The 26,655-nt window shown below is 47.0% G+C and overlaps 2 protein-coding genes across 4 annotated transcripts in view; one reads left to right on the top strand and one right to left on the bottom strand.

Moving 5' to 3' along the window:
• Window positions 1-26,655, top strand: part of LOC137349214 (zinc finger protein 271-like) — a 110,197-nt gene that overhangs the window by 73,612 nt on the left and 9,930 nt on the right. The window lies entirely within an intron of this gene.
• LOC137349228 (zinc finger protein 664-like) lies at window positions 7,531-26,454 on the bottom strand. 2 transcript variants are annotated; one of them, XR_010969293.1, is made up of 4 exons: window positions 26,397-26,454; window positions 23,690-23,803; window positions 20,747-22,748; window positions 7,531-7,939 (listed from the first exon to the last, which is right to left on the bottom strand). XR_010969293.1 is itself a non-coding variant. In XM_068014728.1 (3 exons), the coding sequence occupies exon 3, from the start codon at window positions 22,383-22,385 to the stop codon at window positions 21,879-21,881; it is 507 nt and encodes a 168-aa protein (XP_067870829.1). In that variant the 5' UTR covers window positions 22,386-22,748; window positions 23,690-23,803; window positions 26,397-26,454; the 3' UTR covers window positions 17,797-21,878. The 2 variants fall into 2 exon arrangements, 1 of the variants encoding a protein (XP_067870829.1); XM_068014728.1 differs by lacking the exon at window positions 7,531-7,939 and having other exon boundaries at window positions 17,797-22,748.

The following is a 26,655-nucleotide window of genomic DNA, read 5'->3' as shown; positions in this document are numbered from 1 at the left end:
TCAGAGTCTGTTCACAGGGAGGGGAATTAGACAAGGTCTGTTCACAGGAGGGGGAATTAGACAGAGTCTGTTCACAGGGAGGGGGGAATTAGACAGGGTCTGTTCACAGGGAGGGGGAATTAGACAAGGTCTGTTCACAGGGAGGGGGAATTAGACAGAGTCTGTTCACAGGGAGGGGAATTCGACAAGGTCTGTTCACAGGGAGGGGGGAATTAGACAGAGTCTGTTCACAGGGAGGGGGGAATTAGACAGGGTCTGTTCACAGGGAGGGGGGAATTAGACAAGGTCTGTTCACAGGGAGGGGGAATTAGACAGGGTCTGTTCACAGGGAGGGGGAATTAGACAAGGTCTGTTCACAGGGAGGCGGAATTAGACAGGGTCTGTTCACAGGGAGGGGGGAATTAGACAGGGTCTGTTCACAGGGAGGGGGGAATTAGACAGGGTCTGTTCACAGGGAGGGGGGAATTAGACAAGGTCTGTTCATAGGGAGGGGGAATTAGACAGAGTCTGTTCACAGGGAGGGGGAATTAGACAAGGTCTGTTCACAGGGAGGGGGGAATTAGACAGAGTCTGTTCACAGGGAGGGGGGAATTAGACAGGGTCTGTTCACAGGGAGGGGGAATTAGACAAGGTCTGTTCACAGGGAGGGGGAATTAGACAGAGTCTGTTCACAGGGAGGGGGAATTCGACAAGGTCTGTTCACAGGGAGGGGGGAATTAGACAGAGTCTGTTCACAGGGAGGGGGAATTAGACAGGGTCTGTTCACAGGGAGGGGGGAATTAGACAGGGTCTGTTCACAGGGAGGGGGGAATTAGACAGGGTCTGTTCATAGGGAGGGGGGAATTAGACAGGGTCTGTTCATAGGGAGGGGGAATTAGACAGGGTCTGTTCACAGGGAGGGGGGAATTAGACAGGGTCTGTTCACAGGGAGGGGGGAATTAGACAGGGTCTGTTCACAGGGAGGGGGGAATTAGACGGGGTCTGTTCACAGGGAGGGGGAGTTAGACAGGGTCTGTTCATAGGGAGGGGGGAATTAGACAGGGTCTGTTCATAGGGAGGGGGAATTAGACGGGGTCTGTTCACAGGGAGGGGGAGTTAGACAGGGTCTGTTCATAGGGAGGGGGGAATTAGACAGGGTCTGTTCACAGGGAGGGGGAATTAGACGGGGTCTGTTCACAGGGAGGGGGAGTTAGACAGGGTCTGTTCATAGGGAGGGGGAATTAGACAGGGTCTGTTCACAGGGAGGGGGAATTAGACGGGGTCTGTTCACAGGGAGGGGGAGTTAGACAGGGTCTGTTCACAGGGAGGGGGGAATTAGACAGGGTCTGTTCACAGGGAGGGGGAATTAGACAGGGTCTGTTCACAGGGAGGGGGGAATTAGACAGGGTCTGTTCACAGGGAGGGGGGAATTAGACAGGGTCTGTTCACAGGGAGGGGGGAATTAGACAGGGTCTGTTCACAGGGAGGGGGAATTAGACAGGGTCTGTTCACAGGGAGGGGGGAATTAGACAGGGTCTGTTCACAGGGAGGGGGGAATTAGACAGGGTCTGTTCACAGGGAGGGGGGAATTAGACAGGGTCTGTTCACAGGGAGGGGGGAATTAGACAGGGTCTGTTCACAGGGAGGGGGGAATTAGACAGGGTCTGTTCACAGGGAGGGGGAATTAGACAGGGTCTGTTCACAGGGAGGGGGGAATTAGACAGGGTCTGTTCACAGGGAGGGGGAATTAGACAGGGTCTGTTCACAGGGAGGGGGGAATTAGACAGGGTCTGTTCACAGGGAGGGGGGAATTAGACAGGGTCTGTTCACGGGGAGGGAGAATTAGACAGGGTCTGCTCATAGGGAGGGGGAATTAGACAAGGTCCATTCATACCTACGTATGAATTAGAAGCAGGAGTAGGGCATTCGGCCCCTCAAGCCTGCTCTGCCATTCAATAAGATCATGGCTGATCTGATTGTAACCTCAACTCCATGAACCCGCCCACACCCAATAACCTTTCACCCCAGTGCTGAACAAGAATCTATCTACCTCTGCCTTCAAAATATTCAAAGACTCTGCTTCCACCGCCTTTTGAGGAAGAGAATTGCAAAGACTCACGACCCTCTGAGAGAAAAAGTTTCTCCTCATCTGTTTTAAATGGGTGACCCCCTATTTTTAAACAGTGACCCCTAGTTCTAGATTCTCCCACAAGGGGAAACATCCTTTCCATATCTACCCTGTCAAGACCCCTCAGAATCTTATATGTTTCAATCAAGTCGCCTCTTACTCTTCTAATTTCCAGTGGATAAAAGCCTAGACTGTCCAACCTTTCCTCATGAGACAACCCATCCATCCCAAGGATTTGTTTAGTAAACCTTCTCTGACTGCTTCCAATGCATTTACATCCTTCCTTAAATAAGGACACTAATACTGACAGTACTCCAGATGTGGTCTCACCAATGCCCTGTATAATTGAAGCATAACTTCCTACTTTTGTATTCAATTCCCCTTGCAATAAACAATAACATTCTACTAGCTTTCCTAATTGCTTACTGTACCTGAATAGTAACCTTTTGTGATTCATACACTCGGTCAGTCAGAGCTCTGCAATCTCTCACCATTTAGATCATCTGCTTTTTTTATTCTTCCTGCCAAAATGGACAATTTCACACTTTCCCACATTATACTCCATTTGCCAGGTCTTTGCCCACTCAACCTATCTATATCCCTTTGTAGCCTCCTTATGTCCTCTTCACAAGTTACTTTCCTACCTATCTTTGTGTTATCAGCAAATTTAGCAACCATACCTTGGGTCCCTTCATCCAAGTCATTTATATAAATTGTAAAAAGTTGAGGCCCCAGCACTGATCCCTGTGTCGCACATGAGATCTTTCCAACCAGAAATGACCAATTTATGCCTACTCTCTGTTTCCTGTTAGCTAGCCAATCTTCTATCCATGCCAATATTTTACCCCCTGCACCATGAGCTTTTATTTTCCACAATAACTTGTGATATGGCACCTGATCAAATGCCTTCTGAGACTCCACTGTACATCCACTAGTTCCCCTTTATCCACAGTACATGTTACTTCCTCAAAGAATTCCAATAAATTGGTTAAACATGATTTCCCTTTCACAAAACCATGTTGACTCTGCCTGGTTACCTTTGAACTTTTCTAAGTGCCCTGCTATAACGTCTTCAATTACAGCTTCTAACCTGGATGGCACAGTGGCGCAGTGGTTAGCACTGCAGCCTCACAGCTCCAGGGACCCGGGTTCGATTCCGGGTACTGTCTGTGTGGAGTTTGCAAGTTGTCCCTGTGTCTGCGTGGGTTTTCTCCGGGTGCTCCGGTTTCCTCCCACAAGCCAAAAGACTTGCAGGTTGATAGGTAAATTGGCCATTATAAATTGTCACTAGTATAGGTAGGTGGTAGGGAAATATAGGGACAGGTGGGGATGTTTGGTAGGAATATGGGATTAGCGTAGGATTAGTATAAATGGGTGGTTGATGTTCGGCACAGACTCGGTGGGCCGAAGGGCCTGTTTCAGTGCTGTATATCTAATCTAATCTTCCCCTATGACAGATGTTAAGCTAACTGGCCTGTAGTTTCCTGCTTTCTGTCTCCCTCCCTTTTTGAATAAAGGAGTTACATTGGCTATTTTCCAACTTAATGAAGCCTTCCCCAATCCAGGGAATTTTGGAAAATTAAAACCAACGCATCAACTATCTCACAAGCCACTTCTTTTAAGACCCCGGGATGAAATCCCTCAGGACCCGAGGATTTGTCAGCCCACAGCTCCAACGATTTGCTCAGTACCACTTCCCTGGTGATTGTAATTATGTTGAGTTCCTCCCTCCCTTCCATTTCCTGACTTGTAGCTAATTCTGGGATGTTACTTGTATCCTCGATAGCGAAGACCGATGCAAAATACGCGTTCAATTCAAGTGCCATCTTCTTATTTTCCATTATTAATTCCCCAGACTCACTTTCTATCGGACTGTCGCTCACTTTGTTAACTCTTTTCTTTCTTAAATATCGATAAACTCTTCTTTTTGTTTTTATAGTTCTAGCTAGCTTTTTCTCGTACTCTCCTTATTAATATTTTTTAGTCATTCTCTGCTGTTTTTTATATTCTGTACAATCTTCTGACTTGCCACCCATCTTTGCATAATTATATGCTTTTTCTTTAAGTTTGATGCTATCTTTAACTTTTAAACAGTCAGAGATATAAAGGATGTCGAGAGATAGTGATGCACAGTGTTACGATCGAGGCGGGAGGAATGCACTGTCAATTCAGTCCCACTTCTCCACAGGTCACAACACATCAATACATTTTCCCACTTCCGAAATAGCCAATTAAATACTTTATTCACCCCCAGAATAAAGAACACCAACCAGGTCTCTTTAATAAACAACAAAATTATCCATTATTATAACCAAGTCTTAAGCAATAATGAAGTAAATATATATGCGAATCGAAATATTAAAGCCCTGTATTATTTATCCAGACCTCACACACACTCACATTCATCCAAAAACTGGTTAACTGGGAAAAAAGGGATTTTTATTCACAGCTCTTTCAGAGGAATAAAAGGGGGAAAAAACCTTTAATGAAGAAGGAAGTCCTTTGGGGTTTGGCGAGGTGTCCCATAGTCGAATAGTTGGATGCCACTCAGAGTCTTTCCAGGCGAGATTGATGAACAGTCTGTTTTGGGTTAACGTTCAAGGAAATTCAATTGCAGCAGGCGTCACACAGGTCTTCCAACAGGTGTCAGTTCTCTGTTATACATTTGATGCAAGAATCATTTTAAAGATGCAAGATTTCTGCAAGCATTCAGGTTTTATTTTTCAAGAGCAGGGATTCTTCAAAGAAAGAGAGAGAGATATTAGCTTTCTTCTCCTGCTAGCAAACCTTTCTGTCTAACCAAACTCACACTGGCTTTTTAACAGTTTAGAAAAGAAACGGAAACTGTTCAGCATTAAGTGCCAATAGTCATAAATCGTTGTCTGTCATTTAGCAACTAGCTCTTGAGGTCAGCACACAACCCTCCTGCTGTGTTCTATGCAAACCAGTCTTCTTTCTTTTTCTTCTTCTTTGGCCTCCTTGTCTCGAGAGACAATGGGTAAGCGCCTGGAGGTGGTCAGTGGTGTGTGGAGCAGCGCCTGGAGTGGCTATAAAGGCCAATTCTAGAGTGACAGGCTCTTCCACAGGTGCTGCAGATAAAATTGGTTGTCAGGGCTGTTCCACAGTTGGTTCTCTCCTTGCGCCTATGTCTTTTTTCCTGCCAACTGCTAAGTCTCTTCGACTCGCCACGCTTTAGCCCCGCCTTTATGGTTGCCCGCCAGCTCTGGTGATCGCTGGCAACTGACTCCCACGACTTGTGATCAATGTCACAGGACTTCATGTCGCATTTGCAGACATCTTTAAAGCGGAGGCATGGACGGCCGGTGGGTCTGATACCAGTGACGAGCTCACTGTACAATGTGTCTTTGGGGATCCTGCCATCTTCCATGCGGCTCACATGGCCAAGCCATCTCAGGCGCCGCTGACTCAGTAGGGTGTATAAGCTGGGGATGTTGGCCGCCTCGAGGACTTCTGTGTTGGAGATAGGGTCCTGCCACCTGATGCCAAGGATTCTCCGGAGGCAGCGAAGATGGAATGAATTGAGACGTCGCTCTTGGCTGACATACGTTGTCCAGGCCTCGCTGCCGTAGAGCAAGGTACTGAGGACACAGGCTTGATACACTCGGACTTTTGTGTTCTGTGTCAGTGCGCCATTTTCCCACACTCTCTTGGCCAGTCTGGACATAGCAGTGGAAGCCTTTCCCATGCGCTTGTTGATTTCTGCATCTAGAGACAGGTTACTGGTGATAGTTGAGCCTAGGTAGGTGAACTCTTGAACCACTTCCAGAGCGTGGTCGCCGATATTGATGGATGGAGCATTTCTGACGTCCTGCCCCATGATGTTCATTTTCTTGAGGCTGATGGTTAGGCCAAATTCATTGCAGGCAGCCGCAAACCTGTCGATGAGTCTCTGCAGACACTCTTCAGTGTGAGATGTTAAAGCAGCATCGTCAGCAAAGAGGAGTTTCCTGATCAGGATTTTTCGTACTTTGGTCTTCGCAAGGTTGAACAACCTGCCCCCTGATCTTGTGTGGAGGAAAATTCCTTCTTCTGAAGACTTGAACGCATGTGAGAGCAGCAGGGAGAAGAAGATCCCAAACAGTGTAGGTGCGAGAACACAGCCCTGTTTCACGCCACTCAGGATAGGAAAGGGGTCTGATGAGGAGCCACCATGTTGAATTGTGCCTTTCATATTGTCATGGAATGAGGTGATGATACTTAGTAGCTTTGGTGGGCATCCAATCTTTTCTAGTAGTCTGAAGAGACCACGTCTGCTGACGAGGTCTAAGGCTTTGGTGAGATCAATGACAGCAATGTAGAGGGGCATCTGTTGTTTGCAGCATTTCTCCTGTAGCTGATGAAGGGAGAACAGCATGTCAATGGTGGATCTCTCTGCTCGAAAGCCACACTGTGCCTCAGGGTAGACGCGCTCGGCCAGCTTCTGCAGCCTGTATAAAGCGACTCGAGCAAAGACTTTCCCCACTATGCTGAGCAGGGAGATTCCACAGTAGTTGTTGCAGTCACTGTGGTCACCCTTGTTCTTATAGAGGGTGATGATATTAGCATCGCGCATGTCCTGAGGTACTGCTCCCTTGTCCCAGCACAGGCAAAGCAGTGCGTACAGAGCTGAAAGTATAGCAGGCTTGGCACTCTTAATTTCAGGGGTAATGCCGTCCTTCCCAGGGGCTTTTCCGCTGGCTAGAGAATCAATGGCATCACTGAGTTCCGATTTTGTTGGCTGTACGTCAAGCTCATCCATGACTGGCAGAGACAGGGTTGCATTGAGGGCGGTCTCGGTGACAACATTCTCCCTGGAGTACAGTTCTAGGTAGTGTTCCACCAAGCGGTCCATTTGTTTGCGTTGGTCAGTGATCGTGTCCCCTGTTTTAGATTTGAGGGGGGCAATCTTCTTGATGGTTGGCCCAAAAGCTCTCTTAATGCCATCATACATCCCTCTGATATTTCCGGTGTCAGAGGCCAGCTGAATATGACTACATAGGTGTTGCCAGTAGTCATTTGCGCAGCGCCTGGCTGTTCTTTGTGCAGCACTTCTGGCAGCTTTAAGTGCTACGGATGTTAACTCGCTGGGGGCTTTCTTCCTCATCTTTCTTTCTCATCCACAGCTGTTACGCAAGTTTCTAAATTCACTCGAAAAAGCCGTTCAAAACACTCCCACAGGGGATGCAGAGACCAAGTGGGCCCACATCAGAGACGCCATCTATGACTCAGCAATGACCACCTATGGCAAACGTGTGAAGCGGAATGCAGACTGGTTTCAATCTCACTTTGAAGAGCTGGAACCTGTCATAGCCGCTAAGCGCATTGCACTGCTGAACTACAAGAATGCAAACCAGTACCTTCCAGTAAAAAAAGTTGTTTACTAGGCAACCTTCTGTTGACCTCGAGATGAGTCAATGTAACTGCAATCCTTTTCAGTTTTTTTAAAATATAGATTCTCAAGTTTCAATACAAAATTGGAAACTCCCGTAAAGAAAGATACTGAGATATAAAGGCAGACGTGGAGAGGCTGAGAGCCAGGGAGCTGCAGAGATAAAGATGCAGGAAGAGATAGAGAGGGTGAAATATACAGGTTACATTGGGCGCTCTGGAGCAGCGGTTCCCAACCTTTGCATTTCTAACAGACCCCCTCCACCTTGATGTAAAAGCATCTCAAACCCCCGAAAACACAAGACCTTTTCAAGAATGAGTGACACAGGGAAACAGATATCTTAATTATTATTCCCTTGTCGAGGAAGCTCTTGTCCAATGATTCCTCTTGTCAAAACACACACTGTCTCTTTGCATCGACATGTTGCAGCTTCTAAAAATCTCCTGGAGAGAGAGAAATAAAACATTGATGAAAACAAAGCAAAGACTTTTTAAAATAGAAGACACATCAATAGCCCAGGGCTCCTTTTCTCTCTGTCACTCACTGACAACATTGACAATCTCAGCATCATTTACACATCCCCCACTATAAACCCAGAGACTGGAAAGAGGGCCCTCAACCGTGTCCGACCCATTCCCCGCACCTCTACCCTCACCCCTTCCCCTCCCTCCCAGAACCGTGACAGGGTTCCCCTTGTCCTCACTTTTCATCCCACCAGCCTCCATATCCAAAGGATCATCCTCCGCCATTTTCGCCACCTCCAGTGTGATGCCACTACCAGTCGCATCTTCCCCTCCCTTCCCCTGTCAGCATTCCGAAGGGATCGTTCCCTCCGCGACACCCTGGTCCACTCCTCCATTACCCCCACCACCTCGTCCCCGTCCCAGGGCACCTTCCCCTGCAATCGCAGGAGGTGTAATACCTGCCCATTTACCTCCTCTCTCCTCACTATCCCAGGCCCCAAACACTCCTTTCAGGTGAAGCAGCGATTTACTTGTACTTCTTTCAATGTAGTATACTGTATTCGCTGCTCACAGTGTGGTCTCCTCTACATTGGGGAGACCAAGCGCAGACTGGGTGACCGCTTTGCGGAACATCTCCGCTCAGTCCGCAAGCAGGACCCTGAGCTTCCGGTTGCTTGCCATTTCAACACTCCCCCCTGCTCTCATGCTCACATCTCTGTCCTGGGATTGCTGCAGTGTTCCAGTGAACATCAACGCAAGCTCGAGGAACAGCATCTCATCTACCAATTAGGCACACTACAGCCTGCCGGACTGAACATTGAGTTCAATAATTTCAGAGCATGACAGCCCCCCATTTTACTTTCATTTTTAGTTATTTTTTCTTCCTTTTTTTTTACATTCCTTTTTACATTTTTTACAATCTTTTTTTGCATTTATTTCATTTCATCTTAGTTTATTCAGTTTGCTTACCCACTGTTTTTTTCAGGTTGTTTTTCTTCAGGTTTGCACTTGCTGATGTTCAATATTCAGTATATTCACACCTAATCTGTACTAATGCTTTGTCTTTCAACACACCATTAACATATTGTTTGCCTTTGCTCCGTGACCTTTTGGTCAGCTATGTGGCCTGGTCCAATCTGCACCTTCTCCTTTGTTATCTCTTGCCCCACCCCCACCTCACTTGTTTATAATCTGTGACTTTTCTAATATTTGTCAGTTCCGAAGAAGGGTCACTGACCCGAAATGTTAACTCTGCTTCTCTTTCCACAGATGCTGCCAGACCTGCTGAGTGACTCCAGCATTTCTTGTTTTTGTTGTGACTGGAAAGACGGAACAGATTTAAAGTGTGAGAGGTGCTGAGATCTTGCCCATTGTCATGTTAATCCAGGTACCATGGCTGCTTTGACCAGAGACATTCTAGAGAGCTGCTTTTTGATGATCTGTGAATTTATCCATACAAGGACATTGTTGAGAACATTTGCTGCATCTTTCGGCTAATCTACAGGAGGACAGTGACATGACCAGGCCCCAGTCTGTCCAGAAGCTGCTAAACTCTCTTTAAAACTGACGTTAAGGAGCAATTCCTGATCATTGTCCCAGGATTTATCATTACAAATCAGACCTTTGGGAAGGTTGTGAGAAGGTGCGGGGAGGGTGGTTTTCTACACAGGCTGGGAGCTGGGCAGTCACTAAACACTGGAGATCCCCAGAGCCTGTCTCTCTCCCTCTGTATTTGACCTGTCATTTCGATCTCTTTCTCTCCCTCTATTTCTCTCTGCGTCTCACATCCCCCTCCCTCTCCTGTTCACTGCCCCTGTCCCCACTCAGCCCAGGATTGGTGTTTTCTACATTCATTGTTACAGTGGGAAGAAGCTGCTGATTCCTTCAGGAGACCTTTTAAACTCACTATCCCAGGATTTATTTTTGCATATCAGACCTTCTGGAAGAGTGTGACTGAGGGGATTTACTCCAGAGGTGGCTGGGAGCTGGGCAGCGACAGCACACTGGAGACCCCAGAGATCCTGTGTCTCTTCATCCCCCCCATCCCTTTGTTTTGCTGTCTCTCCCACTGTTTTCCTCACTCTTCCTTCTTATTTATTTAGAGATACAGCACTGAAACAGGCCCTTCAGCCCACTGAGTCTGTGCTGACCAACAACCACCCATTTATACGAATTCTACATTAATCCCATTACCCTCTCACATCCCCACCTCCCCTCAATTCTCCTACCTACACGAGGGGCAATTTATAATGGCCAATTTACCTATCAACCTGCAAGTCTTTGGTTGTGGGAGGAAACCGGAGCACCCGGCGAAAACCCACGCAGACACAGGGAGAACTTGCAAACTCCACACAGGCAGTTCCCAGAATCAAACCCGAGTCGCTGGAGCTGTGAGGATAACCACTGCACCACTGTGCCACCATTGAAAGAAAGAGAGAGAGAAATCCATAATCAGAAACTCAGTAAAATGAGTTAAAATGGCTGCTGCACATTGCAGTTAAACCTCAAAGTTCATCTCACTGCCTAAAACACAAGCGATTATTCAGCAATGATAACAAACTTTGTGAAAGCACTCCTGACACTGTGGAATTAGACAATTCATTCATTTTTGAAACACGGGCATCGTTGCAAAGTCCAAAATGCTGAAGGCAATTTGTGCACAGCAAGATCCCAGCATTTGTTGCCCATCCCTAATTGCCCTTGAGAAGGTGGTGGTGAGCTGCCTTCTTGAACCGCTGTAGTCCGTCTAGTCCGGGTACTCCCACCGTGCTGTTAAGGAGGGAGTTGCAGGATTTTGATCTGGTGACAGTAAAGGAACAGCGATATATTTCAAAATCAGGATGGTGTGTGGCTTGGAGGGGAACCTGCAGGTGGTGGTGTTCCCATGCATCTGCTGCCCTTGTCCTTCTCGGTGGTAGAGTTCGCAGGTTTGGAAGGTACTGTCAAAGGACTATTCACGAGTTGCTGCAGTGCATTTTGTACATGGTACACTTTGATGCCACTGGTGGTAGAGGGAATAAATGTTTGAGGTGGTGGATGGGGTACTGATCAAGTGGGCTGCTCTGTCTTGGATGGTCTCAAACTTCTTGAGTGTTGTTGGAGCTGCACTCATCCATGCAATGGAGAATATTCCATCACATTCCTGACTTGTGCCTTGTAGATGATTGACAGGCTTTGGGGAGTCAGGAGGTGAGTTATTCACCTCAGAATTCCCAGCCTCTGATCTGCTCTTGTAGCCACAGTATTTATATGACTGGTCCAGTTAAGTTTCTGGTCAATGGTAACCCCCAGGATGTTGATAGTGGGGATTCAGCAATGGTAATGCTGTTGAATGTCATGGGGAGATGGTTAAATTCTATCTTGTTGGAGATCATAATTGCCTGGCACTTGTGTGGCATGAATATTATTTTCCACTTATCAGCCCAAGGCTGAATGTTGTCCAGGACTCGCTGCATGTGAACATGGACTTCATCAGTATCTGAGGAGTTGCGAATGGTACTGAATTAAAGTGGCTGCTGCACATGTCATTTAACCATCGCACTGCCTAAAACACAACCATGAGTCAGTAATCATAATGGGATCAAGTCAATGGCTTTAATTTCAAGCCCTGATGAGTCAATGGTCACTATTGTAATGGAGGGAACGCTGCAGTCAAATTGTGCACAGCAAGATCCCACAAGCAGCAATGTGATCATAGTCAGATGAATCTGTTTTAGGTGGGAATTGACTAAAAGACAAGGCAGTAATATTTTTAAGCAAAATGGCACAGCAAGAGTGCAGAGTTCTCGCTCTGTTACATAGACAATCTCTCAGCAACATCCAAATACAAATTACGCTTATAAACCAGAGTCAGTTACCTCCACCTACCTTATGTGTGAATCTCTCTCTCTGCCTCTTCATCTCTGTCTCTCTCTGTTCCTGTCTTTTCCTAATTCTAGTCTCCTAAATTCCTATCTAGGTTGCATCTCTGTCCAACAGGTTTGAGGTTCTTTCAGCTTGTATGGATGAGAGCGGGTGCTGCCAGGTGGATGAGCAAACTGACCATGGCTCTCTGGTATAGGAAGCCATTCAAGCGGGGGGAGTAAATAGGAATGCAGTGGTAATAGGACACAGTATAATCAGGGGGATAGACGCATTTCTGTGTAGCTGAAAGCCAGAGTCCAGAAGGCTGTGTTGCCTGCCCGGTTCCAGGGTTCGGGACATCTGCTCAGGGCTAGAGAGGAACTTGCAGTGGGAGGGGGAAGATCCACTTGCCATGGTCCACGTGGGTACCATTGATATAGATAGGATTAGGAAAGTGGTTCTGCTAATGGAGTATCAGAGGCTAGGGCTAAATTTGAAAAAAAGAACCACAGAGGTAATAATCTCTGGATTATTACCTGAGCGTTTAAGATTCTGTTTACAAACAGTGTGCCTTTAGGACTGACACAGTGTGCCAACAGCTACACCTGTTTCCTAGGCCACAGCAAGAAAGACAGAAGGTCACATGGTGTTCTGTAACTTTTGACTGTGTGTAAAAACCAGCTAAAACCAGCCAGGAGCAAATTAGGTAAATAAGATTAGAGAGATGAATCTGTAGCTCAAAGATTGGTGTGGGAAAAATAGGTTTCATTTCATGGGGCACTGGCAGCAGTACTGGGGAAAGTGGGAACTTAACCTTTGGAACGGTCTTCACCTGAACCATACTGGGACCAGTGTTCTGGTGAGTCATATCACTAGGGCAGTGGAGATGGCTTTAAACTAAATAGTGGGGACAAGGGATCAAGTGAGGGAAGATGTGATAATTGAGAGAGAGAGGAGAAGGCAAGAGAGCAAGGTAGCAATAAGGTAATGATAATCAGAGCATGGCAGGAAGGGACAGAGAGTACAAATTTAAGATAAGGCCAGAGTTTGCAAAAATAGTAAAAAGACAGGACGAAAGGCTTTGTATCTGAATGCACGCAATATTCATGACAAATAGCACAAATAGAAATAAATATGTATTATTTAATAAATATGTATTACCTGATAGCCATTACCAGATAGCAAGGTGACCCAGGCTGGGACCTGAATATTTAAGGGTATTTGACATTTCAGAAGGACAAGAAGCTAGGAAAAGGTGGTGGGTCGTTCTGTTAATTCAGGATACCATTAGGACAATACTTTGCATCGGTATTCACCGAGGAGAGGGACATGACGGATGTTGAGGTTAGGGACAGATGTTTGATTACTCCAGGTCAAGTCGGCATAAGGAGGGAGGAAGTGTTGGGTATTCTAAAAGGCATTAAGGTGGACAAGTCCCCAGGACCGGATGGGATCTATCCCAGGTTACTGTGGGAAGCGAGAGAGGAAATAGTTGGGGCCTTAACAGATATCTTTGCAACATCCTTAAACACGGGTGAGGTCCCGGAGGACTGGAAAATTGCTAATGTTGTCCCCTTGTTTAAGAAGGGTAGCAGGGAAAATCCAGGTAATTGTAGACCGGTGAGCCTGACGTCAGTGGTAGGGAAGCTGCTGGAGAAGATACTGAGGGATAGGATCTATTCCCATCTGGAAGAAAATGGGCTTATCAATGATAGGCAACATGGTTTTGTGCAGGGAAGGTCATGTCTTACCAACTTAATAGAATTCTTTGAGGAAGTGACAAAGTTGATTGATGAGGGAAGGGCTGTAGATGTCATATACATGGACTTCAGTAAGGCGTTTGATAAGGTTCCCCATGGTAGGCTGATGGAGAAAGTGAAGGCGCATGGGGTCCAAGGTGTACTAGCTAGATGGATAAAGAACTGGCTGGGCAACAGGAGACAGAGAGTAGCAGTGGAAGGGAGTTTCTCAAAATGGAGACGTGTGACCAGTGGTGTTCCACAGGGATCTGTACTGGGACCACTGTTGTTTGTGATATACATAAATGATTTGGAAGAAAGTATAAGTGGTCTGATTAGCAAGTTTGCAGATGGCACTAAGATTGGTGGAGTAGCAGATAGTGAAGGGGACTGTCAGAGAATACAGCAGAATATAGATAGACTGGAGAGTTGGGCAGAGAAATGGCAGATGGAGTTCAATCAGGGCAAATGCGAGGTGATGCATTTTGGAAGATCCAATTCAAGAGTGAACTATACAATAAATGGAAAAGTCCTGGGGAAAATTGATGTACAGAGAGATTTGGGTGTTCAGGTCCATTGTTCCCTGAAGGTGGCAACGCAGGTCAATAGAGTGGTCAAGAAGGCATACTTTCCTTCATCGGACGGGGTATTGAGTACAAGAGTTGGCAGGTCATGTTACAGTTGTATAGGACTTTGGTTCGGCCACATTTGGAATACTGCGTGCAGTTCTGGTCGCCACATTACCAAAAGGATGTGGATGCTTCGGAGAGGGTGCAGAGGAGGTTCACCAGGATGTTGCCTGGTATGGAGGGCGCTAGCTATGAAGAGAGGTTGAGTAGATTAGGATTATTTTCATTAGAAAGACGGAGGTTGAGGGGGGACCTGATTGAGGTGTACAAAATCATGAGAGGTATAGACAGGGTGGATAGCAAGAAGCTTTTTCCCGGAGTGGGGGATTCAATTACAAGGGGACACGAGTTCAAAGTGAAAGGGGAAAAATTTAGGGGGGATATGCGTGGAAAGTTCTTTACGCAGAGGGTGGTGGGTGCATGGAACGCATTACCAGCGGAGGTGGTAGACGCGGGCACGATAGCGTCTTTTAAGATGTATCTAGACAGATACATGAATGGGCAGGAAGTAAAGAGATACAGACCCTTAGAAAATAGGCGACAGGTTTAGATAGAGGATTTGGATCGGCGCAGGCTTGGAGGGCCGAAGGGCCTGTTCCTGTGCTGTAATTTTCTTTGTTCTTTGAGAGATGACCTTAGTTCTAAAGATCAAGATGCAGAATCACTTTGGGTAGAGATCTGACATGGCAAAGGTAAGAAGTCATTTGTGTGAGTTGTTTATAGGCCCTCTAATAGTAACTATACTGTCGGACAGAGTATGCAGGAAGAAAAAAAAATGTGGGTTTGTAAGAAAGGTACTGCAGTAATGATGGGTGATTTTAATCTACACATTGATAGGATAAATCAGATTGGCAAAGGTAGCCTGGAAGATGAGTTCATAGAGTGCATTTTGGACAAATTCTTACAGCAGTACATTCTAGAGCCAACCAGAGGACAGGCTATTCTAAACCTTGTAATGTGCAGTGAGACAGGATTAATTAATGTCCTCATAGTAAAGGAGCCTCTAGGTAGCAGTGATCATAACATGATTGAATTTAACATTCAGTTTGAGGGTGAGAAGACTAGTGTTTTAAACTTAAATAAAGGCAATGACAAGGGTATGAAGTGAACTGGGAAATCAGGTTAAAGGATAGACCCAAGAGATGCAGTGGCAGACATTTAAGGAGATATTTCAAAACACACAGCAAAGATAAATTCCAGTGAGAAAGAAAGCCTCTGAGAAAGATGTACCATCCATGGCTAACAAAGAAAGTTAAAGATAGTATTAAATTGAAAGAAAAAGTATACAATTCTGAAATGATTAGTGGTAGGTCAGAAAATTGGACAGAATTTTAAAACCAGTAAAGAATGAAGAAATAAATAATCAGGGAGAAATTAGAGTATGAGAGAAAGCTAGTTGGAAATAGAAAAATGGATAGTAAGAGTTTCTACAAACATTTAAAAGGAAAAGTGTGACTAAAGTGAGCGTTGGTCCTCAAAAGAGAGAGTCTGGGGAACTAATAATGGGAAATAAGGAAATGGTGGTTGAGTTGAACAGATATCTTGTGTCTGTCTTCATTGTAGAAGATCGAATTAGCATCTCAGAAATACTTGTAAATCAAGAAGTGAAAGGGAGGGAGGAACTTAAAACAATTACAATCAGCAGGGAAAGGATACTGAGAAAACTGTTATAACTAAAGGCTGACAAGTCCTGAGGGCCTGATGGCCTGCATCCTAGGCTCTTAAAAGAAGTAGCTGCTGAAATAGTAGGTACACACACTGCTCCCCCTTTTCCTCCTGGGATCTTTTACTGGAGTCGTGTTGCTGAGTGTTTCTAAACTCTGTCTCCCTATCCCGGTAATGTAAGTGGATTGTAGGTTGCTGTGAGTGTTGGACTGTATTGCCTCTCCTCATTCTTCCTCCTTCTCCCACTCAGTTCCTGGCTGCAGCCTTCCATAGCTCGATGCCCCTGAAACGTTAACTCTGTTTCTCTCTCCACAGATGCTGCCTAAACTGCTGAGTATTTCCAGCATTTCCTGCTTCTATTTCCGATTTCCAGCATCTGTAGTGTTTTGCTTTTATTTTAATGCAGGTGTTGTCACAGATGGACCAATTACCAGCCAGTTTGTATCGGGGTGGGTGTTGGATGTGGAAGTCAGTCCCTGACCTCCTGTTTAGGTCTTTTTTGTTACATCAGTTTGAGCTGGAGTGGAGATGGAGGAGAAGCTGCTGGCTTTAATGACAAGTACTTTTGAGCCAAGTTAGGCCCAACAATTTCCAATGTGAGACTGTCAGGGGGGGTAGATTCCAGGGGAGATGAGGTTGTGAAACGAACACCAACCACTCAATGTTCAAGAGTATTGTTTTCGTAAGAGGTCTTGCAGGATTTTCACCCAGTGATGATGAAGGAACGGTGATATATGTCCAAGTTAACAACAACTTGTTATTTATATAGCAACTTTAATGTAATAAAATGTTCCAAGGTGTTTCACAGGTGTGTTATCCAGCAACACTTGACACTGAGCCACATAAGGAGATATTAGGGCAGATGACCATAAACTTGATCAGAGAGGTGGGTTTTAATCAGTGTCTGAATCACGAAAGGTGAGGTAGACAGGTGGAGAGGATTAGGGAGGGATTTCCAAAGATTATGACCTTGGCAGCTGAAGGCACGGCCACCAGTGGTGGAGCAATGAAAATCAGGGATGTTCAAGATGTCAGAATTAGATGAACCCTGATCTCTCGGAGGGTTGTAGGGCTGGAGGAGATTATTGAGATAGTGAGGGGCGAGGGAATGGAGGGATTTGAAAACAAGGATGAGGATTTTAAAATTGAGGTGCTGTTTAACTGGGAGCCTGTGTAGGCCAGTGAGCACAGTGGTGATGGGTGAACAGGACTGGGTCCGAGTAAGGACACAGGCAGCAGAGTTTTGGATGATCTCAAGTTTACAGAGGGTAGAATGTGGGAGACCGGCCAGGAGTGTGTTAGAATCGTCAAGTTGAGAGGCAACAAATACATGGATGTAAGTTTCAGAGGCAGATGAACTGAGACAGTGGCGAAGTCTGGTGATGTTACTGAGGTGGAAATAGGCGATCTGAGTGATGGCACCGATGTCGGCGCCAAATATGACACCAAGGTTATGAATGGTCTGGTTTAGCCTCAGACAGTTGCCAGGGAGAGCGATAGAGTTGGTGGTTAGGGAGTGGAGTTTGTAGCAGGGACTGACGACAATGGCTTCAGACTTCCCAATATTTAATTGGAGGAAATTTCTGTTTATCCAGTACTGTATGTCAGACAAGTCAGGATGGTGTGTGACTTGGAGGTGATGGTGTTCACATATACCTGCGACCCTGGTCCTTCTAGATGATGGAAGATGAGGGTTTGGGAAGTTCTGGTCGAGTTGTACAAATATAAAATCCCATCTTCCAGCAGTTGATCCATAGCCCTGCAGACTAAAGGTGTGCAAAGGAAACCAGACCAGAGCCCGAATGCCGGACCCGGAAGTCCGACCCGACCCGAACCCGACACAAGTCGTCGGGACCCGTCGGGTTCGGGTTGGGTGGCAGGGTTTTACATGGGTAAAGGCCTGCTATCCGTGCCGACCCCGATGGGATCGGATGACGTGTCAGGTTCGGGTCCGGCATTTGGACTCGGGTTGGGCTTCCTTTGCACACCTTTAATCTGCAGGGCTATGAATCAACTGCTGGAAGGTGGGATTAGACAGGGAGGATCATTTTTTGGCCGGCACAGACACGATGGGCCAAGTGGCCTCTTTCTGTGCCTTAAACTTTCTGTGATTCTATTCTATGTTTTTGCAGACAGGGCACCTTTGCTCAGCTGGTCAGCCTCACAGCTTCTCTGGCTGGAAGTATGGCCTTCAGTCTCTCTCTATCTCTCATAAACAAAAAGTCTTATTAGCTTGGTTTTGATCATGTGATCAAAGAATACTCTCCCCTGCAGGGTTTATACAATGTCTTTAAACATGCACCATTGTTAAAAATGGGGTTTGAAGATGGCTCATCATGATACCGTGGTGTTAGGTCACACCTATTATTTTGGTTTTGAATCCACAGTCTCCCTCTCTGCCAGGGTCTTTGATAACTCAATTGTTGAAGATAGGAGCTGCTTTGCTTTGAATTGCCTGTTTCCCATTTTAATGTCTTCCCAGGGCTGGACCAGATGTGATGATGGGTTTTGGTCTCCAACAGCCCAGATGTATTTTGTATTACAGGAGGGGAGTCACCTGATCCCTACCCAATCTTGTCTGCAGCAATGTGTCCATGTTTTGGAGTTTAACTCACCAGTTCATTTATTATAGTTCATAACTGCTCCAGTTCACTTCGTTTTTCATCCTTGCTCCGTCTCTGAGCATAACAGCTGAATCTGACTGGGTTCAAATCTAAACTCACTGGTTCCCCTCTCTCTCCTCCTCTGAAGGTGCTGACTCTGTCTGTGTGTACGTGCTCTCTCTCCCCCTCCCCCGACACTCTGGCCCTCCCTGTCCATTGTAACATCTCCCAGTTCTGGTGATGAACTCTCACTGACCACTCTCCATTTCTCCTTCTTATGCAGATGCTCCCTGATCGTCACCATTTTATGGAATCATACCACAGAGAAGGAAGCCATTCGGTCCATTGTGTCTGTGCTGGCTCTCTGAAAGAACTATCCAATTAATCCCACTCCCCTACACTTTCCCCATATCCTTAGAAAATTTCCCCTCTGAAGTTTTTATCCAATTACCTTTTGAAAGTTATTATTGAATCTGCTTCCTTCACCCTTTCAGGCAGTGAATTCCAGATCAGAACAACTCGCTGCCTAAAAACATTTCTCCTCACCTCCTTCTACTGGCTTTATTGGCCAATTGTTTTAAATCTCTGTCCTCTGGTTACTGACCCTCCTGCCAGTGGAAACAGTGTCTCCCTCTCTACTCAGTGAAAATCCCTCATCATTTTGAACATGTCTATTAAATCTCCCCTTAACCTTCTCTGCTCTCAGAACAATCCCAGCTTCTCCAGAGAACTGAAACCCCTCATCCCTGGTATCATTCTAGTAAATCTCCTCTGCACCCTCTCCAAGGCCTTGATTCTTTTCTAAAGTCTGATGCCCAGAACTGGACACAATACTCCAGCTGCGATCTAACTAGTGATTTATAAAGGTTTAGCAGAACCTGCTGGCCTCTGTACTCTAGGCTTCTATTTATAAATCCAAGGATCTGGTCTGTGTTTAAACAACTTTATTAATTTGTCCTGCCACCTTCAAAGATTAGTGTTCAGGCACGCCCAGGTCTCTCTGACCCTACACTCAGTTTAAAATTGTATTATTTTGTTTATTTTGCCTCTCCTCATTCTTCCTTCCAAAATGCATTACTTTAAAAATTTCTGCATTAAATTTCATCCGCCATGAATCTGCCCATTGCACCAGTCTGTCAATATCCTCCAGAGATCTGGTACCACCCTTCTAACTTCCTCTGTTGTTTAGACATTCTCCGACCAGTCCCCAGTCCTTCTCCACTTACAGACGCTCCCTGCCCACTCTCCATTTCTCCTCTATTTACAAATACTATGGCTACAAGAGCAGGCCAGAGGCTGGGAATTCTGTGGTGAGTAACTCACCTCCTGACCTCCCACAGCCTGTCCTCCATCTATAAGGCACAAGTCAGGAGTCTGATGGAATACTCTCCACTTGCCTGGATGGGTGCAGCTCGGACAACACTGAAGAAGCTCCACGTCATCCAGGACAAAGCAGCCTGCTTGATTGGCACTCCACCACCTTCAACACTCACTCCCTCCACCACCGCCACACAATGGCATCAGTGTGTACCATGTACAAGATGCACTGCATCAACTCACCAAACCTCCTTCCACAGCACCTTCTGCACCTGCGACCTCCACCACCTAGAAGGACAAGGGCAGCAGACACATGGGAACACCATGACCTGCAGGTTCCCCTCCAAGCCACACACCATTGTGACTTGAAACTATATCACTGTTCTTTCAGTGTCATTGGGTCAAAATCCTGGAACTCCAATCCGAACAGCACTGTGGGTGTATCTATACCAGATGGACTGCGGCAGTTCAAGAACATTGCTCAGCACCACCTTCTCAAGGGCAATTAGGGATGGACAACAAATGCTACATCCCACATCCCATGAAAAAAAACTCTGAGCCTGTAACCTTCAGCAGGGTCAGTGGTGGAGTTTCACAGCGGGAATGATCCCAGAGTAACTGTTGGGATTGCACCCCTGTGCATGTTCTGGGCCATGTACCCTGACATCTAACACTGTTGGAGAATTTTCTGAGCTTTGCTAATTATTACTTAACTTTGTAGAAATAGAAAAACAGGATGCAGCTTGTAGCTCACCTAACCAATGGTCAGGAAATGTAGACCGAGCAACTGACCACAAACATCTGGCTTAGGAAGGGACAGAACTCATGATGGATTTTGGGGAAGTGAACGCAGACTGTTCGTTACTGACTCTTCCGCTTTTATCATGTTTGTGTAACCTAGCCAGAAGTAACGGCCAAATATAGTACCTGGAGTGTGTACGTTGAATAGGGAACAATAGCTTGTTATGCTCAAACTAACGCTCTACTGACCTCGGACTCTGCATGGTGCACTGTCACGTAGGCGGTGTTGTGGTCATCTTGTGGGTGTTTATCTAATTGTGAAATTGTTAGCTCTGCCTCTTTTATACCATATAAATCCACGGCGATCTGTAACTCTTAGGGAGTAGCACTGGACCGCCTTTAGGTAAGGTGTGCACCCCCATGATATCATGCAATAAAGTGTTTGTTCTCAACGTCTGAGTCCGGAGAATTTGTTCAACAATTGGGCACAATCTGGATTTTCTCCAACAAACACTAACACATCAATAGGGAATTCCAGGAAACACACTGCAGATCCTTCTTTATCTGGAGATCAAATGTCTGTTGTATAATTGTACCAGCAGTTAACAGGCTCCTGTGAACTCCTGCGTCTGCTATTTTAATGCAGACTTTAACCAATTTATTTTGAACAGGTTTATTTTAAATGAGTTAACACCTGCCTTAAAATGGTTCACTCAGGACTGCCAAACATGTTTAACTGCTGTAGAATAATTACCACAGTAATTTTCAGACTGGAAACTTAAACCTGCCGTTTCACTTTCAGTCAGGAACAGATCCCAGTTTTACACCAATCTCTGATTTGACAGCACGTTTCCAGCATTCACCGTTGATTTCCCTGACTGGGCGGCCTCCTATGCTGTAAATTTTCAGTGTTTCTATTCTGACAATTGGAGTTTGTTTCTGAGAATAATTCCTGCAATTTGGCTGGAGTTTAATATTCTGGATAAATGTGAAACAACAGTTGGGGTTTGTTTCTGCTGATGTGAATAATCCTTGTAACTTCTGTGCCAGCTGAAAAAGAGAAGTGAGCTTAATCTCACTTTCCAGTTCACATCAACAGAAATGAACCCTGACTGTGACTCGGTTGTTACCATTGTTACCTCTGAGTCAGGAGGTTGTGGGTTCAAGTCCCACTCCAGAGAGTTTGCTGTGTGCAATTGGCTGCTGTGTTTCCTACATTATAACAGTGACTACACTTCAATCGTACTTCATTGGCTGTAAAACACTCTGACATGTCCTCAGGTAGTGGAAGGTGCTGTATACATGCAGATCTTTCTTTAACCTTCAGAATGAACATGGTTCAGTCCTGGATGTGATTAACAGCAGAATCCAACCCTTGCCATCAAATGTGAACTCGCTGGTGTCTCAGCAGGTTGCATGATTGATTAAGTCCCTTCCCACACTCGGAGCAGTTGAATGGCCTCTCCCCAGTGTGAAGTCGCTGGTGTTTCTGCAGGTGGGAGGTATGAGCAAATCCCTTTCCACACACGGTGCAGGTGAACAGCCTCTCCCCACTGTGAGGGTGCTGGTGTACAGTGAGGTCAGATGATTTCCTGAACCGAGTCCTGCAGTGAGAGCACCTGAACGGTCTCTCATCAGTGTGAACACGCTGATGGAACATCAACTCCCTGGAACTTTTATAGCAATTCCCACAGTCCAGGCATTTAAAAGGTCTCTCGTCAGTGTGAACTTGCTGGTGTCTCAGCAGATTGGAGGACCGAGTGAATCCCTTCCCACACTCAGTGCAGGTGAACGGTCTCTCCCCAGTGTGACGATATTGATGAATTTCCAGCAGGGACGGGTAATTGAATCCCTTCCCACAGTCTCCACATTTCCACTGTTTCTCCATGGTGAGGGTGTCCTTGTGTCTCTCCAGGTTGGATGATCAGTTGAATCCACGTCCACACACAGAACACGTGTACGGTTTCTCCCCGCTGTGACTGTTGTGATGTATTTTCAGGCTGTGTAACTGGTTAAAGCTCTTTCCACAGTCAGTCACTGGAACACTCTCACTCGGGTGTGTGTGTGTCTCGGTGCTTTTCCAGTCACACTGATGTTTGAAATCCTTTTCCACAGACAGAACAGACAAACATTTCTCCTTCCACATTCCAAGGCCGATGATATTCAGGACCTGATGAATCGAGTGACTGTCAGATCCTGACGTCATGTTTGGTTTGAGTTTCCTGTTTGCAAACCCTCCCCTTCGAACACCCTGTAAAAGGAGTTTACAAAAGGCATCAATGTCAGTCGAGGATAGAAATTCAGAACAGACAATTCTAAGTTTCTATGGAACACGTTTTCCTCTCCTGTTCCCCCAAAGCTGTAAATCCCTGTCCCACACACTCTCCCTCCTCCCTGTGCCGAAATCCAAACCCATGGCACCATCTCTTCCACTGCCAGTTTTCTCTCTCCCTCTGCTCTGGCTGGATCAGTTCTCCAGCCCTTGTGTGCAGAGTGAGAATCAAATCAATGAGCCAATGATTTTCTCTCCTGGTCACTGGGACCCTGAAGCCCCGCCCAGGGTGGATTAATGCTTGGGTTTACAGGACCCAGGGGTGGATTAATGCTCGGGTTTACAGGGCTCAGGGGTGGATTAATGTTCGGGTTTACAGGGCCCAGGGGTGGATTAATGTTCGGGTTTACAGGGCCCAGGGGTGGATTAATGCTCGGGTTTACAGGGCTCAGGGGTGGATTAATGTTCGGGTTTACAGGGCTCAGGGGTGGATTAATGTTCGGGTTTACAGGACCCAGGGGTGGATTAATGCTGGGGTTTACAGGACCCAGGGGTGGATTAATGTTCAGGTTTACAGGGCCCAGGGGTGGATTAATGTTCAGGTTTACAGGGCCCAGGGGTGGATTAATGTTCAGGTTTACAGGGCCCAGGGGTGGATTAATGCTCGGGTTTACAGGGCCCAGGGGTGGATTAATGCTCGGGTTTACAGGGCTCAGGGGTGGATTAATGTTCGGGTTTACAGGGCTCAGGGGTGGATTAATGTTCGGGTTTACAGGACCCAGGGGTGGATTAATGCTGGGGTTTACAGGACCCAGGGGTGGATTAATGTTCGGGTTTACAGGGCCCAGGGGTGGATTAATGTTCGGGTTTACAGAGCTCAGGGGTGGATTAATCTTTTCCAACAGACAGAACAGACAAACCTTTTTCCTTCCACGTTCAAAGGTGGATGATATTCAGGTCCTGATGAATCGAGTCAAATCTTGACGTGATGCTTGGTTTGAGTTTCCCATCTGCAAATCCTCTCCTTCTAAGCCCTGTAAAAGGAGTTTACAAAAGCCATCACCAGTCTCCATTTCTCCTCCATTTTGACACTCCCTGCTCAGTACCCATTTCTCCTCCATTTACAGACGCTCCCTGACCTGTCCCTATTTCTCCTCCATTTAGAGACGCTCCCTGACCACTCTCCATTTCTCCTCCATTTACAGACGCTCCCTGACCTGTCCCCATTTCTCCTCCATTTAGAGACGCTCCCTGACCAGTCTCCATTTAGAGACGCTCCCTGACCAGTCTCCAGTTCTTCTCCATTTAGAGACGCTCCCTGACCACTCTCCATTTCTCCTCCATTTACAGACGCTCCCTGACCTGTCCCCATTTCTCCTCCATTTAGAGACGCTCCCTGACCAGTCTCCATTTAGAGACGCTCCCTGACCAGTCTCCAGTTCTCCTCCATTTAGAGACGCTCCCTGACCAGTACCCATTTCTCCTCCATTTAGAGATGCTCCCTGACCAGTCTCCAGTTCTCCTCTATTTAGAGACACTCCCTGACCAGTCTCCATTTCTCCTCCATTTAGAGACGCTCCCTGACCAGTCTCCATTTCTCCTCCATTTGGAGACGCTCCCCGACCAGTCCCCATTTCTCCTCCATTTAGAGACGCTCCCTGACCTGTCTCCATTTCTCCTCCATTTGGAGACACTCCCCGACCAGTCCCCATTTCTCCTCCATTTACATACCCTCCCTGACCTGTCCCCATTTCTCCTCCATTTGGAGACGCTCCCTGACCAGTCTCCAGTTCTCCTCCATTTCGAGACGCTCCCTGACCAGTACCCATTTCTCCTCCATTTAGAGACGCTCCCTGACCAGTCTCCAGTTCTCCTCTATTTAGAGACACTCCCTGACCAGTCTCCATTTCTCCTCCATTTAGAGACGCTCCCTGACCAGTCCCCATTTCTCCTCCATTTAGAGACGCTCCCTGACCAGTCTCCATTTCTCCTCCATTTGGAGACGCTCCCCGACCAGTCCCCATTTCTCCTCCATTTACAGACGCTCCCTGACCTGTCCCCATTTCTCCTCCATTTAGAGACGCTCCCTGACCAGTCTCCATTTAGAGACGCTCCCTGACCAGTACCCATTTCTCCTCCATTTACAGACGCTCCCTGACCAGTCTCCAGTTCTCCTCTATTTAGAGACACTCCCTGACCAGTCTCCATTTCTCCTCCATTCAGAGACGCTCCCTGACCAGTCCCCATTTCTCCTCCATTTAGAGACGCTCCCTGACCAGTCCCCATTTCTCCTCCATTTGGAGACGCTCCCCGACCAGTCCCCATTTCTCCTCCATTTACAGACACTCCCTGACCTGTCCCCATTTCTCCTCCATTTACAGACACTCCCTGACCTGTCTCCATTTCTCCTCCATTTGGAGACACTCCCCGACCAGTCCCCATTTCTCCTCCATTTACATACAATCCCTGACCTGTCCCCATTTCTCCTCCATTTAGAGACGCTCCCTGACCAGTCTCCAGTTCTCCTCCATTTAGAGACGCTCCCTGACCAGTACCCATTTCTCCTCCATTTAGAGACGCTCCCTGACCAGTCTCCAGTTCTCCTCTATTTAGAGACACTCCCTGACCAGTCTCCATTTCTCCTCCATTTAGAGACGCTCCCTGACCAGTCCCCATTTCTCCTCCATTTAGAGACGCTCCCTGACCAGTCTCCATTTCTCCTCCATTTGGAGACGCTCCCCGACCAGTCCCCATTTCTCCTCCATTTGGAGACGCTCCCTGACCTGTCCCCATTTCTCCTCCATTTAGAGACGCTCCCTGACCAGTCTCCATTTAGAGACGCTCCCTGACCAGTACCCATTTCTCCTCCATTTAGAGACGCTCCCTGACCAGTCTCCAGTTCTCCTCTATTTAGAGACACTCCCTGACCAGTCTCCATTTCTCCTCCATTCAGAGACGCTCCCTGACCAGTCCCCATTTCTCCTCCATTTAGAGACGCTCCCTGACCAGTCCCCATTTCTCCTCCATTTAGAGACGCTCCCTGACCAGTCCCCATTTCTCCTCCATTTACAGACACTCCCTGACCTGTCCCCATTTCTCCTCCATTTACAGACACTCCCTGACCAGTCTCCATTTCTCCTCCATTTGGAGACGCTCCCTGACCAGTCTCCATTTCTCCTCCATTTGGAGACGCTCCCTGACCAGTCTCCAGTTCTCCTCCATTTAGAGACGCTTCCGGACCAGTCCCCATTTCTCCTCCATTTAGAGACGCTCCCTGACCAGTCCCCATTTCTCCTCCATTTAGAGACGCTCCCTGACCAGTCCCCATTTCTCCTCCATTTAGAGACGCTCCCTGACCAGTCTCCAGTTCTCCTCTATTTAGAGACACTCCCTGACCAGTCCCCATTTCTCCTCCATTTAGAGACGTTCCCTGCCTCTCCTGGATTTTGGGACAGTCTCTGTTCTCGGCTCTTTGTTGAGATTCGGGCCGGAGGGAAGCGGTGGAAGCCGCGGCTGGAGGTTGATCTTGTTTGTTGTGATCTCCCTGTTTAGATTGTCTCCTGACTCCACACTCGGTGTGTCTGCAGCCTGCGAGCCCCGGGCTTTATTAACCCGCCTCCCTCTCACCTGCGGGAACCGCGCTCCCTGCCTCAGACCCTGTGCCGGCTGATTGACGGAAGTTCCAGACCAATAGGGAGAGGGGGCGGGGCTAGAGGCCGGTGCTGGTTTCAGCCAATCGGAGCGACGTAGGGGCGGGGCTCGCCGCGATGGCGATCTTTTTGTTTCTCTGAAACAGCCGTCAATCACCCGGACATTGTGAGCTGTGAGGTCAGAGGTCGCTGGCGAGAACGTCATGTGCGCAGTTGCAGTGCGAGTGATGGCGGTT

The sequence above is a fragment of the Heterodontus francisci genome, chromosome 34, assembly GCF_036365525.1.
Source record: "Heterodontus francisci isolate sHetFra1 chromosome 34, sHetFra1.hap1, whole genome shotgun sequence".
NCBI classification, from domain to species: Eukaryota; Metazoa; Chordata; class Chondrichthyes; order Heterodontiformes; family Heterodontidae; genus Heterodontus; species Heterodontus francisci.
The sequence above is the reverse complement of the archived record's forward strand: the minus strand, read 5'-3'. Positions and strand labels throughout refer to the sequence as shown.

Excerpts from the sequence above, each read along its gene's own strand:
- LOC137349228 (XM_068014728.1), bottom strand. The coding sequence starts at position 22,385 with ATGGAGAAACAGTGGAAATGTGGAGACTGTGGGAAGGGATTCAATTAC.